General features: G+C 46.8%; 1 protein-coding gene across 1 annotated transcript in view; it reads right to left on the bottom strand.

The window, feature by feature from the left end:
- MYLK (myosin light chain kinase) overlaps positions 1-16,645 on the bottom strand; it is a 117,939-nt gene that overhangs the window by 27,771 nt on the left and 73,523 nt on the right. The window contains exons 18-19 of the mRNA XM_044299572.1: positions 1,588-1,638; positions 20-147 (exon numbers count right to left, since the gene is read on the bottom strand). Coding sequence (XP_044155507.1) covers positions 20-147; positions 1,588-1,638 — 179 coding nt within the window. The remainder of the gene's footprint in view (positions 1-19; positions 148-1,587; positions 1,639-16,645) is intronic.

Raw genomic sequence — 16,645 nt, 5'->3', positions numbered from 1 at the left:
CAAGAAGACGAGCAGTTACCTCCTTCCTGAACTTCATCCACATGCATGAGATCGGCTGCGTCCCTGCAACTTTGCAGAAGAGCTCCACAGACTCCCCGGCTTGGACCTTCCGGTCTTCTGGGAATTGAAGGATCTGGGGTGGAGAAGCTGCAGGAAGAGGAACAAAGTAAAATGTCCAAAATGAATGCTTCTTCTGGATCCCTAACTGATTTATATGAGTTTGTCAGATTATTACCGTTTGCTTATGAACTACATACTGTGCGAGAAGCATCTCAAACACATTAGTCAAGCCTCTTGAGGTCCACAAAAATACAGAATATTCACCAGGCCTGATATAATGCTCGGACCTTATGTATATTGGTCTAGACCTCCTGACGATACGTCAGGCCACACGTATATCAGCTAAACACGGATAGGACACGGCATTATTACTGGTCTAGTCTCACAAACATTGGTCGGCTGTATAGAGGAAAGGCTTCATGAACAATATCCCACATTAACTCATGAATATTGATCGGTTCTTATCAATATTCAGCCTTGTGAATAGTGGTCATTCCACATGAATCATGGTCAGGAGGTGATGCATTAGGAATACTGGAGGTTCCTCCTGACGAGTGGTCATCCCGATTACTGGTCATCAGTGAAGAACAGAAGTCTTCCTTTATTAATAGTGGTCTTCCAACATGAATTGTAATCAGACGTCATGACTAACGGTCACCTCTTATGAATGATGGTCATCACTCAAATAGTGGTCATCCTCAGCGAGTAGTGGTCTTTTCTTATTAATAGTGGTCATCTCACATAATTAGTCGTCAGGCTTCATGAATAGCGGTCACTCCATAAGTATATTAGTGGTCTCATGTCTAGTGGTCATCCATCATGAATAATGGACATTCTTCATGACTAGCGGTTATTCGTTATCAATAGTGGTCATCTTGTTAATATATAGTGGTCATCCAATGTGAACAGAGGTCAGACATCTTAAATAGTGGTCATCCCTTATTAATAGTGGTCATCCCTTATTAATAGTGGTCATCTGATGATGAATAGTGGTCATATGATGATGAATAGTGGTCATCCCTTATGAACATTGGACTTCACGAGTATTGGCCTAGCTTTGAGAATATAGCATTTCAGAAGACAGGCCTCATGGATATTAGGTCGGTCCCGAATGGGACAAAGTAGAGAGGACCTAATTATCCAATTACCCACAATGCAGTAGTCTGACTTTCTAGCACACAGAATTTTTTTGAGATCTTAGGAACAGGTTACTTAATTATTTTTATTTTTTGCCACGCCACCGCCTTATGCCACCTTGTTTTCTGTCCACCTGGTGCAATATACAAGTGGCCTAGAAAATGGGCTCCATCTGAAGAGCAGCTTGGGGCCCATACACATTGTACAGAGTTCTGGCTGCATATAACTGAAAGCAGAGACAGACTCAGGATTGTGCGTCATTCCTGCTGAATATGAACATGGCGAGAACTGAACAATGTCACAGATATGGATGGAATGACGGATGAGGATGGGAGGAAGTAGTACCAGGTAGTAGTCACGGTGTGGAGGACGGGCGCACAATCCCTCTACCTGATTTAAGGAGACTCTTCGGTGCTGGCTTCTTCTTAATGGTGCCTTCATCTGGAAGGAAAGTGGATTATTAAAGACCTTATGGACCTCCCAGGGGAACGTACTATATCCTACAGAGAAGGAAGGATACAGCCAGGCATGGGACGGCCATGAGTCAAGACGTGCGATGGAGGATTGTCCAATCCTGAGAAGCAGCAAAGATCTGCTCCATATTAGACATGAAGAATAATGAGATTAGTAGAGATAAGGCGAAAGCTTGTGTTTCTCATCCAAACACAAGGAACCAAACATGGCCGCCGGATGTCAGAGGACCAGAGGTGGCATCACAAAGCGATGATGATTAGCTGATGATGTCATCACCGGTTATCACACATGCAGTTAGAAGAAGAAGCGCTTTATAAGATCCTGCTCATCATGTTACATCAGAGTTTATTAGAAAGTAGTGAGGACATGACACCAGAGATGAGGATGATGAAGATGAGGCTCGAAAGTCTGCAAGCAAATCCGTTACACGTTATAGGGTAAAATACACCATAAATAATAACCAAAGTAACAACATCCCCATAAACCTGTAGATGAATAGTGACAGATGGAAAAAGTAAAGCTAAAAAATAATAAAAAGCAACATGAAAAAAGGGAACTTCCTCAGCTTCATTCTACGTCGTAAATGATGAAGCGGTGATTTGTGCTCCGTGAGTTTACTGGGTCGTATTCATGGAGCAATCACAGCGTCCGCACCGACGCCGCACAAACCGGACGGTATCAGCGAATTCATGAAATGAATGCAAACAATTTCCCGCTGAAGCGATTCCTGATGAACGTGTGATACAAGCGCAGAGCAGAACCATCCATATGGCGGCACGGGGCTCAGCCTTAGAGTGCAGGGGTCTGCAGGTTCTCGCCCCGAAAACCTCCGGGTAGGTTAACAGACTCCCAATGAAATAGGTCCTTGTGTGCGTTTGAAACAGAGAAATTAGATTGCCAGCTCTTGGGGACAGAGCACAGTCTGTACCGTGCTGTGGTATAAGCTGGTGCTACAGCAAGAACATTGTAGAAGAGCCGTAATGACTCCACATCAAGAGGTTCTTCTCATTGGGACTGAATTACTGAAAGTTTGGCTAAAAACATGATATTAACCCCTGAAGAAAGAGCAACTTCACGGGACCGAGCGGCGTCTCCTCCCCCGCATGCATCCTAATATGTACGGCGGCTTCCTGGCATTACACCCTATAGCTCGCTGTCCTTCAGGTTCGGGTCCGCTTCCATAAAAGGACGGCCCGTCACCCACTCAAGAAAATGCTTCCCAGCAACTCGGTGGGGAGGACCCGCAAAAAATTCCCACTGAGATATTTCTGGAGGAGACTCCGCACTTTCCAGGACATAATGCCATATTTAGGCGATCAAATAAAACAAAACGTCAGCTCCGATGGTTCAGCAGCTTTAACCGGTCACTAATGTTACTTGTGGAATTTTATAATAAAACTGATGGTGATTAAAGACAAACAGGACGTTCCATCTAAAAGAAGGGGAAAGTGCAGGGGTTCATAGATTACAAAACAAAAAGGAAGGACCACCAACTATACTATGCCCCCCCCCCCCCCCCCCGAATACAGAAGGTTCTCCTCCAGACATCTTCTCTCAATCAGATGCTATTGTGGGGGCTGACAGCCGTGACCCTAAAATAACCCTTCTGTCCACAGTGATACAATGTATTCAGAAAGTCTTCACACCCTCTCACTCTCCTCACATTATATCTCGCTCTTTGCCCTATAAGTGATAACAGGGCTGAAGACAAAAAAAGTCTTCAGCCCCTTTACTCGGGACAAAAAAAGTCTTCAGCCCCTTTACTCGGGACAAAAAAAGTCTTCAGCCCCTTTACTCGGGACAAAAAAAGTCTTCAGCCCCTTTACTCGGGACAAAAAAAGTCTTCAGCCCCTTTACTCGGGACAAAAAAAAGCCTTCAGCCCCTTTACTCGGGACAAAAAAAGTCTTCAGCCCCTTTACTCGGGACAAAAAAAAGCCTTCAGCCCCTTTACTCGGGACAAAAAAAGTCTTCAGCCCCTTTACTCGGGACAAAAAAAGTCTTCAGCCCCTTTACTCGGGACAAAACAAGTCTTCAGCCCCTTTACTCGGGACAAAAAAAAGCCTTCAGCCCCTTTACTCAGGACAGGGTTCTTCTTCTTCCATATAAGAATTATGGAGGCCGCTGTGCTCCGGGGAGCTCTCAGTGCAGCAGCAATGTCTCTGCTCCCTTCTCCAGATCTGAGCCTCCACACAATCCTGTCTCTGAGCTCTACAGGCAGTTCTCTCCTCCTCGTGGCTTGGTTTTGGCTCTGATGCATTGTCAGCCGTGAGATCTTCTATAGACAGGGCTGTGTCCTTCCACATCATCTCCAATCAGCGGAATTTACCACCGGTGACTCCAATCAAGGTGTAGAACGTCTCAGAGATGATCCAGAGAAATGGGAGGAACCCGAGCGAAATGTCAAGTGTCACAGCAAAGGGGCTGAAGACTTCTGTCCATGTAAAAGGGGCTGAAGACTTATGTCCATGTGAAATTCTAGTTTAAAAAAATATATAATATTTTATACACCCCAATATGGCATTTCTCATTATGGGGTACTGAGAGCAGGTTGACGGGAAAACTTTAATTTCTTTTATATTTTAGCACAAGGAGCAACATAACAAAATGTGAAAGAAAGTGAAAGGGTCTGAAGATTGTTACGAATGCATTGTAATATATTTCCCTAAAGCCTCTGCCTAACGAGACAATGATTCATCTCCAGAGCGTGCGTTACCAGCGATGTTCTCCGTGGCGGTCACCGTGCCATGTTATGACATCTGAGTCACCAAGATCCCTCGGCAACAGTTTTATACATCTATGGATGCTGCTTCAGATTTCACTCCAACTGATTGTAAATTCATAATGAAAGTTCCCCTTGGGGGATCATTGACAAGTCAGAGACAGAAGACAGATCCCGGAAAATCCCAGCCACATCATGCTGCCTGCATAATGATCTCCGACCAAAATGCTGCACTGTTCACATCACTACACAAACCAGAGAAAGGCGAGGAAAACCACAACCAGCGCCGAAACTACAACCGGGGTGAGGCCAATGATACCGCCAGAGCGTAAGAAACAAGAAAAGACAGGGAAGAAAACAAAAAGAGAACCAGAAACGGAGGAGAAAAAAACACTGACTGAGAAAAAATCTCAAGATCATATGGTGAAGATCGTACCCAAAATGTGTTCCAAAAATTATCTATATCATAACTAAATAGTACAAAATACTGCGTCCTACATTCAAGAATATAACTACTATAATACTGCCTCCTATGTACAAGAATATAACTACTATAATACTGCCTCCTATGTACAAGAATATAACTACTATAATACTGCTCCTATGTACAAGAATATAACTACTATAATACTGCCTCCTATGTACAAGAATATAACTACTATAATACTGCTCCTATGTACAAGAATATAACTACTATAATACTGCCTCCTATGTACAAGAATATAACTACTATAATACTGCTGCTATGTACAAGAATATAACTACTATAATACTGCTCCTATGTACAAGAATATAACTACTATAATACTGCTCCTATGTACAAGAATATTACTACTATAATACTGCTCCTATGTACAAGAATATAACTACTATAATACTGCTCCTATGTACAAGAATATAACTACTATAATACTGCTCCTATGTACAAGAATATAACTACTATAATACTGCTCCTATGTACAAGAATATAACTACTATAATACTGCTCCTATGTACAAGAATATAACTACTATAATACTGCTCATATGTACAAGAATATAACTACTATAATACTGCTCCTATGTACAAGAATGTAACTACTATAATACTGCTCCTATGTACAAGAATATAACTACTATAATACTGCTCCCATGTACAAGAATATAACTACTATAATACTGCCTACTATGTACAAGAATATAACTACTATACTACTGCTCCTATGTACAAGAATATAACTACTATAATACTGCTCCTATGTACAAGAATATAACTACTATAATACTGCTCCCATGTACAAGAATATAACTACTATAATACTGCTCCCATGTACAAGAATATAACTACTATAATACTGCTCCTATGTACAGGAATATAACTACTATAATACTGCCTCCTATGTACAAGAATATAACTACTATAATACTGCTCCCATGTACAAGAATATAACTACTATAATACTGCTCCCATGTACAAGAATATAACTACTATAATACTGCCTACTATGTACAAGAATATAACTACTATAATACTGCTCCTATGTACAAGAATATAACTACTATAATACTGCTCCTATGTACAAGAATATAACTACTATAATACTGCTCCTATGTACAAGAATATAACTACTATAATACTGCTCCTATGTACAAGAATATAACTACTATAATACTGCCTCCTATGTACAAGAATATAACTACTATAATACTGCTCCTATGTACAAGAATATAACTACTATAATACTGCCTCCTATGTACAAGAATATAACTACTATAATACTGCTCTTATGTACAAGAATATAACTACTATAATACTGCCTCTTATGTACAAGAATATAACTACTATAATACTGCTCCTATGTACAGGAATATAACTACTATAATACTGCTCCTATGTACAAGAATATAACTGCTATAATACTGCTCCTATGTACAAGAATATAACTACTATAATACTGCCTCTTATGTACAAGAATATAACTACTATAATACTGCTCCTATGTACAAGAATATAACTACTATAATACTGCCTCCTGTGTACAAGAATATAACTACTATAATACTGCTCCTATGTACAGGAATATAACTACTATAATACTGCCTCCTATGTACAGGAATATAACTACTATAATACTGCTCCTATGTACAAGAATATAACTACTATAATACTGCTCACTATGTACAAGAATATAACTACTATAATACTGCTCCTATGTACAAGAATATAACTACTATAATACTGCTCCTATGTACAAGAATATAACTACTATAATACTGCTCCTATGTACAAGAATATAACTACTATAATACTGCTCCTATGTACAAGAATATAACTACTATAATACTGCCTCCTATGTACAAGAATATAACTACTATAATACTGCCTCCTATGTACAAGACTATAACTACTATAATACTGCTCCTATGTACAAGAATATAACTGCTATAATACTGTCTCCTATGTACAAGAATATAACTACTATAATACTGCTCCTATGTACAGGAATATAACTACTATAATACTGTCTCCTATGTACAAGAATATAACTACTATAATACTGCTCCTATGTACAAGAATATAACTGCTATAATACTGCTCCTATGTACAGGAATATAACTACTATAATACTGCCTCCTATGTACAAGAATATATCTACTATAATACTGCCTCCTATGTACAAGACTATAACTACTATAATACTGCTCCTATGTACAAGAATATAACTACTATAATACTGCTCACTATGTACAAGAATATAACTACTATAATACTGCTCCTATGTACAAGAATATAACTACTATAATACTGCTCCTATGTACAAGAATATAACTACTATAATACTGCTCCTATGTACAAGAATATAACTACTATAATACTGCTCCTATATACAGGAATATAACTACTATAATACTGCTCCTATGTACTGGAATATAACTACTATAATACTGCCTCCTATGTACAAGAATATAACTACTATAATACTGCCTCCTATGTACAAGAATATAACTACTATAATACTGCTCCTATATACAGGAATATAACTACTATAATACTGCTCCTGGTATAATTGGTTAATCATACACCTGACAATAATCCTGTGTGCACATGTACCTAGAAGAACTGAGACCATATATATGTATGGTGATGGTGAAGGCAGAGGACGGTCACCGCAAACACGGATTGGATTTAGGGCTCTTTCACACGAGCGGATACGGTGCGTCATCCACAGCGTGATAGAGAGCCAAGCCCTGTCCCGGACAGCAGAGGCTCGGCGCGTTAACATGATTGATAATGCTCGGTGCTCCTCTGTGATCTTTTTACTACAAAATCCCAGTGAGATAAAGTTGTCACCGTGATTTTGTAGTAAAAAGATCACGAAGAGGCGCGGAGCATCGTCAATCATGTCACTGCTCTGTGTCTCTGCTGTCCGGAGCGCGGCTTGGCTCTCTTTCACGCAGTGGATTCCATGCACCGGATTCGCTTGTGTGAAAGAGCCCTTACATTTCTCTGTTCTTCATTCACTATTAACACTTCTATGTTTGAACACATTCTTAGGCTACTTTCACACTAGCGTTCGGGTGTCCGCTCGTGAGCTCCGTTTGAAGGGGCTCACGAGCGGACCCGAACGCAGCCGTCCAGCCCTGATGCAGTCTGAATGGAGCGGATCCGCTCAGACTGCATCAGTCTGGCGGCGTTCAGCCTCCGCTCCGCTCGCCTCCGCATGGACAGGCGGACAGCTGAACGCTGCTTGCAGCGTTCGGGTGTCCGCCTGGCCGTGCGGATCCGTGCGGATCCGTCCAGACTTACAATGTAAGTCAATGGGGACGGATCCGTTTGAAGATGCCACAATATGGCTCAATCTTCAAGCGGATCCGTCCCCCATTGACTTTACATTGAAAGTCTGGACGGATCCGTACGAGGCTATTTTCACACTTAGCTTTTTTTTTGCTAATATAATGCAGACGGATCCGTTCTGAACGCTAGTGTGAAAGTAGCCTTACTCTGCAGCAGGTTTTCCGCGCCTGCCTACAACTTTTGCACAGCACCGTAAACGGAAAATATATATTCAAAGTTTTTATTCTTTTTGTTTTTAAGAATATATTTTTTTCTTATTGTTTTGTATTTATTATTCCATTTATATCTCAAAAAGATCAAGAAAAATCCATGAACTTGATAATAAAGAACTGAAAATCAGACGCTTTAGTGGAATTTGTTCGGCGCTCCGGCTGTGGGGGTTGGTGTTGTGGCGGTATTATCCGGGTATTTGCTCTGCTCAGGCTCTCGTGCTGCCATTACATACACAGTTGTCACCAGTAGAACAGTCCTCACTAGCTGCCATAGGATGGAGGCCGCTCGCCCCGCACACTTCGTAACGTTCTGTTTATACAGAAGTAGATTCCATTTTGCCAGAAGAAAAAAAAAACTAAAAAAACAACCCAGAACGATCTGTGCAATCATCTGTGAGGCACAGAGGACAAGCGTTTAGAGGAGCCGCCGGCACAGGAGATGATACAGTCAGAAGCTCGCGGCTCTGTGCACCGTGTAGTTACATTCAAGTGCATGGGAGATGAGCTGCAGTACCCAGCATGGCCACTACATAGTGGACAGCACTGTCTGCATCCAGCTCTGTCCTCTGCCCGCTAGAACAGCTGATCAGCGGAGGTGCCAAGCGTCAAACCCCATGATCCCGGTATTGGTGCCCTATACTAAAGTATAGGTCATCGATATCTAGAGCCTGGACAACCCCTTTAACAACCCCTTTAATGCTATATACAAAGGCATAGAAGATTTTCAGTCTGCAAAAAAGGTACTAGGAAAAACGGATAACTACTGTTTGTGTTCCAGTTCTTCTCATCTGCAAATACGGAATAGGACCTGCAGATGTGTGCATGACCCCACAGAAATGAATGCCGCAGTCGTGAAGTCGTGTGCATGAGGCCTAAGGACTTCATGGAAATAAGATCTAGATAGAAACAAAAGATCTTCTGTTTACAGAAATGGAAATGACCACGGTATATAGGAGAGTGCATCATGATATGGCTCAGGGGCTCAGGGTACATATGTGGCCCTCAGGTTCTCTGCCCGATAGCAGCTGCATACCGTGTAGTGCACCTGTAAGCCGTGTACCGGGACGGGCTCCCCAGGATACAGCGAAGTCACGAACGAGGAAAACAACCCCACCGCCAGCTTTTGCCAAAACAGAATTTTACTTAAACATGGTAATGGACACAGGGCCGGCCTTAGGTGTTCAGGCGCCCTGTGCGAGCTAACCTTGTGGCGCCCCCCCCCCCCCCAAAAAAAAATAAAAACACTGCTTGTTGCTGGCATCATGGCATAGGCTGGCTGACTATCCAACCAAGTAGTTACCAGCCCTCACACCCCAAAGGCCGGTGTAATGTTATACTTCCCTAGTTCGTGAGATTTCCCTACCCTCGTCACTTCCGGTCGCACCGGACATGACGTGAGGAGGTGTGCAGCGCCGCGCAGGCGCACAACGACAGGTTAGGGAAATTTCACAGCAGAGTGCGCATGCGCCAGGAGCCTCGCCGGCGGTTAGGGTAGGGAAAAACTATGGGCCAATGCGCAGTGATCGGATGGATGTTTTCAGCTGAACACCGGCCGACACTGCGCATGCACCGGGAGCCTCACCAGCGGTTAGGGAAGGGAAAAATTACGTACGGGCCAGTGCTTTTTCCCTACCCTAAACGCTGGTGAGGCTCCCAGCGCATGCACAGTGTCGGCCGGTGTCCAGCTGAGAAAATTTGTTTCCAATGTAGTATTAATAACTAAACAATTAAATAATAAACATATTGCATTGTCTACTTACCACCAGGACAATAAGATGATCTGGACTCTGGCTGCAGTCTGGCTCTGGGGACTCCATTGTCATTCTCTCCCCCCCCCCCCCCCTTCCCTTGTCACTCTCATTATCCCCCCTCTCCCTTGTCACTCATTATTCCACCCGCCCTCCCTTGTCACGCTCATTATCCCCCCCCCCATCACTCTCATTATTCCCCCCCCCATCACTCTCACTATTCCCCCCCCCATCACTCTCATTATTTCCCCCCCCATCACTCTCATTATTTCCCCCCCCATCACTCTCATTATTTCCCCCCCCCCCATCACTCTCATTATTTCCCCCCCCCCCATCACTCTCATTATTTCCCCCCCCCCCCATCACTCTCATTATTTCCCCCCCCCCCCATCACTCTCATTATTTCCCCCCCCCCCCCCATCACTCTCATTATTTCCCCCCCCCCCATCACTCTCATTATTTCCCCCCCCCCCCATCACTCATTATTTCCTCCCCCCCCCCCATCACTCATTATTTCCTCCCCCCCCCCATCACTCATTATTTCCTCCCCCCCCCATCACTCTCATTATTTCCTCCCCCCTCCCCCCTTGTCACTCTCTCTCTTCCCTCCCCCCTTGTCACTCTCTCTCTTTCTTTCCTCCCCCCTCGTCACTCTCTCTTTCTTTCCTCCCCCCTTGTCACTCTCTCTCTTTCTTTCCTCCCCCCTTGTCACTCATTATTCCACCCGCCCTCCCTTGTCACGCTCATTATCCCCCCCCCCATCACTCTCATTATTCCCCCCCCCATCACTCTCACTATTCCCCCCCCCATCACTCTCATTATTTCCCCCCCCATCACTCTCATTATTTCCCCCCCCCCCATCACTCTCATTATTTCCCCCCCCCCCATCACTCTCATTATTTCCCCCCCCCCATCACTCTCATTATTTCCCCCCCCCCCCATCACTCTCATTATTTCCCCCCCCCCCCCATCACTCTCATTATTTCCCCCCCCCCCCCATCACTCTCATTATTTCCCCCCCCCCCATCACTCTCATTATTTCCCCCCCCCCCATCACTCATTATTTCCTCCCCCCCCCCCATCACTCATTATTTCCTCCCCCCCCCCATCACTCATTATTTCCTCCCCCCCCCATCACTCTCATTATTTCCTCCCCCCTCCCCCCTTGTCACTCTCTCTCTTCCCTCCCCCCTTGTCACTCTCTCTCTTTCTTTCCTCCCCCCTCGTCACTCTCTCTTTCTTTCCTCCCCCCTTGTCACTCTCTCTCTTTCTTTCCTCCCCCCTTGTCACTCTAGTGTACCTCTAGTGTAGCGTGGCCGAGCTCTGTTCGATCCGCGGTACAGGAGCATTTGTTTCCTGTACCCGGCCGGACTGACAGGAAGTGCACACTAAGTGAGCACTTCCTGTCAGTCCGGCCGGGTACAGGAAACAAAAGCTCCTGTACCGCGGACCTAACAGAGCTCGGCCACGCTACACTAACAGGCGCAGGCAGGATTCTTTAGAGCGGCAAGCCACTCAGGCGGCGCAGAATGAGGGGCGCCGCCAGCCGCCCCCAACTTATATAAGCAACTTTTTTTTTTACCGCAACGGGCGCCGGGCGCCCCCTGCTGAGTACAGGAGGGGGGGGGGGAAACATAAGTGCCGCCTCGCCTGCCCATATTACATTGCGGGCTGTCGGCCGCCCGGCGCCCCTGTTGCTATGGCGCCCTGTGCGGCCGCACAGCCCGCACACCCCAAAGGCCGGCCCTGAATGGACACAACCACAAATGCTGGGAACACACAAAAGATTTACATACACCCGGCCCGAAGGCTGAGACCTTTGTGCTGCACAGCGTGGCGCCCTCCGGTGGATGCAGGAGGAAAGCGTGGTCATTTACCTACTGACGGGCACAACTAAACTGCCACACCTTACCTGTTATTAGCACAATAGCTTACAATCTAACGGTGCTCTACAGGATTCCCCCTCCCATAACTGGTCTTGTAACACGTTCCTGAGTATTCCTTCTGAGCAAAACGCCAGCCTGGCTTGGGTTTGTGGGGAAGTTCATCAGTTCTCCAGTGTGAAATATCCCTTTAAGTTATGGAATCCTTGCAATGAACAGTAGCAACACTTGTGGCCTGACACAAACAGAAACCCTCACTAACTACAGGCCTGGTCTCAGTCTCTAGGCACCAACACTGTAATGAGGTGCGTGCACGATCTTACCGACCCGGGTCTGCTCTGCATTCACTGGTGACTCTGAATAGAACAAATGCCTCTCCAACAAGCATGCAGTATCGCAGTGTATGTCGCTTTGCTCCTCAGCTCTCAATCCTCCTCCCTCTGGACAGGATCAGGGTCTTGGACACAGTCAGCTTCACTTAGCTACAGCCTTGGTCACTGAGGGATGCTCCCACACCTGGATGCCGTCGGATCCCCTGCTAACACAGTTCCTCGGTCTCAGCTCCCTCTAAGATGGCTGCTCCCTTTCTCTCCATCTCCAGGTTCTGTGTAACTCCACTTCTCTCATGAATATGGACATATATGTGCAGTCTGTAGCTGTGTTTAGGAAACTGCGGCATCTTGTGGCCAAACAGCAGAATGTCAGTCCAGATCATTTAATTTAATCTACACAAACAGTGTTCAGACAAGTAGAGCTGTTTCCCCATATCACACACCAATAACACAAGAATGTCCTATCAGACTAGCCTCAGGCACCAGCCTCTTAGGACAGGACCATAAGACTGGCAGCAGACACCAGGCTCTTAGGACAGAACCATAAGCCTGGCAGCAGACACCAGTCTCTTAGGACAGGACCATAAGACTGGCAGCAGACACCAGGCTCTTAGGACAGAACCATAAGACTGGCAGCAGACACCAGTCTCTTAGGACAGAACCATAAGACTGGCAGCAGACACCAGTCTCTTAGGACAGAACCATAAGACTGGCAGCAGACACCAGGCTCTTAGAACAGAACCATAAGACTGGCAGCAGACACCAGTCTCTTAGGACAGAACCATAAGACTGGCAGCAGACACCAGGCTCTTAGGACAGAACCATAAGACTGGCAGCAGACACCAGCCTCTTAGGACAGAACCATAAGACTGGCAGCAGACACCAGGCTCTTAGGACAGAACCATAAGACTGGCAGCAGACACCAGCCTCTTAGGACAGAACCATAAGACTGGCAGCAGACACCAGGCTCTTAGGACAGAACCATAAGACTGGCCGCAGACACCAGGCTCTTAGGACAGAACCATAAGACTGGCAGCAGACACCAGTCTCTTAGGACAGAACCATAAGACTGGCAGCAGACACCAGCCTCTTAGGACAGAACCTTAAGATTGGCAGAAGACACTAGGCTCTTAGGACAGAACCATAAGACTGGCAGCAGACACCAGGCTCTTAGGACAGAACCATAAGACTGGCAGCAGACACCAGGCTCTTAGGACAGAACCATAAGATTGGCAGAAGACACCAGGCTCTTAGGACAGAACCATAAGACTGGCAGCAGACACCAGTCTCTTAGGACAGGACCATAAGATTGGCAGCAGACACCAGGCTCTTAGGACAGAACCATAAGACTGGCAGCAGACACCAGTCTCTTAGGACAGGACCATAAGACTGGCAGCAGACACCTGGCTCTTAGGACAGAACCATAAGATTGGCAGCAGACACCAGGCTCTTAGGACGGGACCATAAGACTGGCAGCAGACACCAGGCTCTTAGGACAGAACCATAAGACTGGCAGCAGACACCAGGCTCTTAGGACGGGACCATAAGACTGGCAGCAGACACCAGGCTCTTAGGACAGAACCATAAGACTGGCAGCAGACACCAGTCTCTTAGGACAGAACCATAAGATTGGCAGCAGACACCAGTCTCTTAGGACGGGACCATAAGATTGGCAGCAGACACCAGTCTCTTAGGACGGGACCATAAGATTGGCAGCAGACACCAGGCTCTTAGGACGGGACCATAAGACTGGCCGCAGACACCAGCCTCTTAGGACAGAACCATAAGACTGGCAGCAGACACCAGCCTCTTAGGACAGAACCATAAGACTGGCAGCAGACACCAGCCTCTTAGGACAGAACCATAAGATTGGCAGCAGACACCAGGCTCTTAGGGCAGGACCATAAAACTGGCAGAAGATATCAAGCTCTTAGGACAGGACCATAAGACTGGCAGCAGACACTAATTTCTTGGATTCTTAGATTAGGAGAACCATATACCTGGCAGAAGGCGTCAGGCTCTTAGGGAAGGACCACATAACTGGCATCCGTCACTAAATTATTGGGTGATTGGCAGCTGGCACCCAGCTCTTGGGTTAGAACATATGACCGGCAGCTGGCACCAGGCTCTTGCACCTTTACTTCATGGTCCTTTACAGCAGTTATGATCTTTGGAAACCCCTCTTTGAATGATTAACCCTTTTATAATGCTCGTCACCTCAATAATATAGGACCCTCATTCCACAGCAGGAGCAAAGTCCAACATCCTGATGAACTGGAGAAAATATCCGGAGCAACACACTGCGCAGCAAACCCTGACCATGGATGGATAGGTACGTCCAGTCCTGGGCTGGTGGCCCCCGATGCTGCACTATTAACCAGAGTGGACAATGCAGCTCAGCGATTCAAGTGAAAGAGACGGCCTGTCAGCACTGAAGAGGTTAAACACGTGTTGTCCCTGATCTGCTGCTCCCACACAGGATGTTCACATGACCCAGCAGGAGGGTTACAGAAACATATGGAAGTCATCTGCAGCACATGGACAGAAGGGCAACGCCGCTGATCTCTGGGTGGTGGCCAGTAGGAGCATCAACCTTAAACTGTCCAAGAGAACAAACCAGCGTCAGAAGAGTGGCGAGAACAGGCCACAGAAAGCGGGCGAGAACAGGCCACAGAAAGCGGGCGAGAACAGGCCACAGAAAGCGGGCGAGAACCAGCGTCAGAAGAGTGGCGAGAACAGGCCACAGAAAGCGGGCGAGAACCAGCGTCAGAAGAGGCCACAGAAAGCGGGCGAGAACCAGCGTCAGAAGAGTGTCGAGAACAGGCCACAGAAAGCGGGCGAGAACCAGCGTCAGAAGAGTAGCGAGAACAGGCCACAGAAAGCGGGCGAGAACCAGCGTCAGAAGAGGCCACAGAAAGCGGGCGAGAACCAGCGTCAGAAGAGTGGCGAGAACAGGCCACAGAAAGCGGGCGAGAACCAGCGTCAGAAGAGTGGTGAGAACAGGCCACCGAAAGCGGGTGAGAACAGGCCACCGAAAGTGGGCGAGAACCGGCGACAACAACAGGGTGAGAACAGGCCACAAAAAGCGGGCGAGAACCAGCGTCAGAAGAGTGTCGAGAACAGGCCACAGAAAGCGGGCGAGAACCAGCGTCAGAAGAGTGGCGAGAACAGGCCACCGAAAGCGGGCGAGAACCAGCGTCAGAAGAGTGGCGAGAACAGGCCACCGAAAGCGGGCGAGAACCAGCGTCAGAAGAGGCCACAGAAAGCGGGCGAGAGCTGATCTCAGCAACAGGGTGACAGAGAGAGAAGAGGCCTCAGAGACAGAGAGAGAGAAGAGGCCTCAGAGACAGAGAGAGAGAAGAGGCCTCAGAGACAGAGAGAGAGAAGCGGCCTCAGAGACAGAGAGAGAGAAGCGGCCTCAGAGACAGAGAGAGAGAAGCGGCCTCAGAGACAGAGAGAGAGAACCGACCTCAGAGACAGAGAGAGAGAACCGACCTCAGAGACAGAGAGAGAGAACCGACTTCAGAGAGAGAACCGACTTCAGAGAGAGAACCGACCTCAGAGAGAGAGACAGAGAACGACCTCACCTCAGAGACAGAGAGAGAGAGAACCGACCTCACCTCAGAGACAGAGAGAGAGAGAACCGACCTCACCTCAGAGACAGAGAGAGAGAACCGACCTCAGAGAGAGAACCGACCTCAGAGAGAGAACCGACCTCAGAGAGAGAACCGACCTCAGAGAGAGAACCGACCTCAGAGGCAGAACCGACCTCAGAGGCAGAACCGACCTCAGAGGCAGAACCGACCTCAGAGGCAGAACCGACCTCAGAGGCAGAACCGACCTCAGAGGCAGAACCGACCTCAGAGACAGAACCGACCTCAGAGACAGAACCGACCTCAGAGACAGAACCGACCTCAGAGACAGAACCGACCTCAGAGGCAGAACCGACCTCAGAGGCAGAACCGACCTCAGAGACAGAACCGACCTCAGAGGCAGAACCGACCTCAGAGGCAGAACCGACCTCAGAGGCAGAACCGACCTCAGAGGCAGAACCGACCTCAGAGGCAGAACCGACCTCAGAGGCAGAACCGACCTCAGAGGCAGAACTGACCTCAGAGACAGAGAGAGAAGCGACCTCAGAGACAGAGAGAGAAGCGGCCTCAGAGACAGAGAGAGAAGCGGCCTCAGAGACAGAGAGAGAGAACCGACCTCAGAGACAGAGAGAGAGAACCGACCTCAGAGACA

The sequence above is a fragment of the Bufo gargarizans genome, chromosome 6 (assembly GCF_014858855.1).
Source record: "Bufo gargarizans isolate SCDJY-AF-19 chromosome 6, ASM1485885v1, whole genome shotgun sequence".
In the NCBI taxonomy this organism is placed as follows: Eukaryota; Metazoa; Chordata; class Amphibia; order Anura; family Bufonidae; genus Bufo; species Bufo gargarizans.
This window is presented reverse-complemented; position numbering and strand designations above follow the sequence as displayed.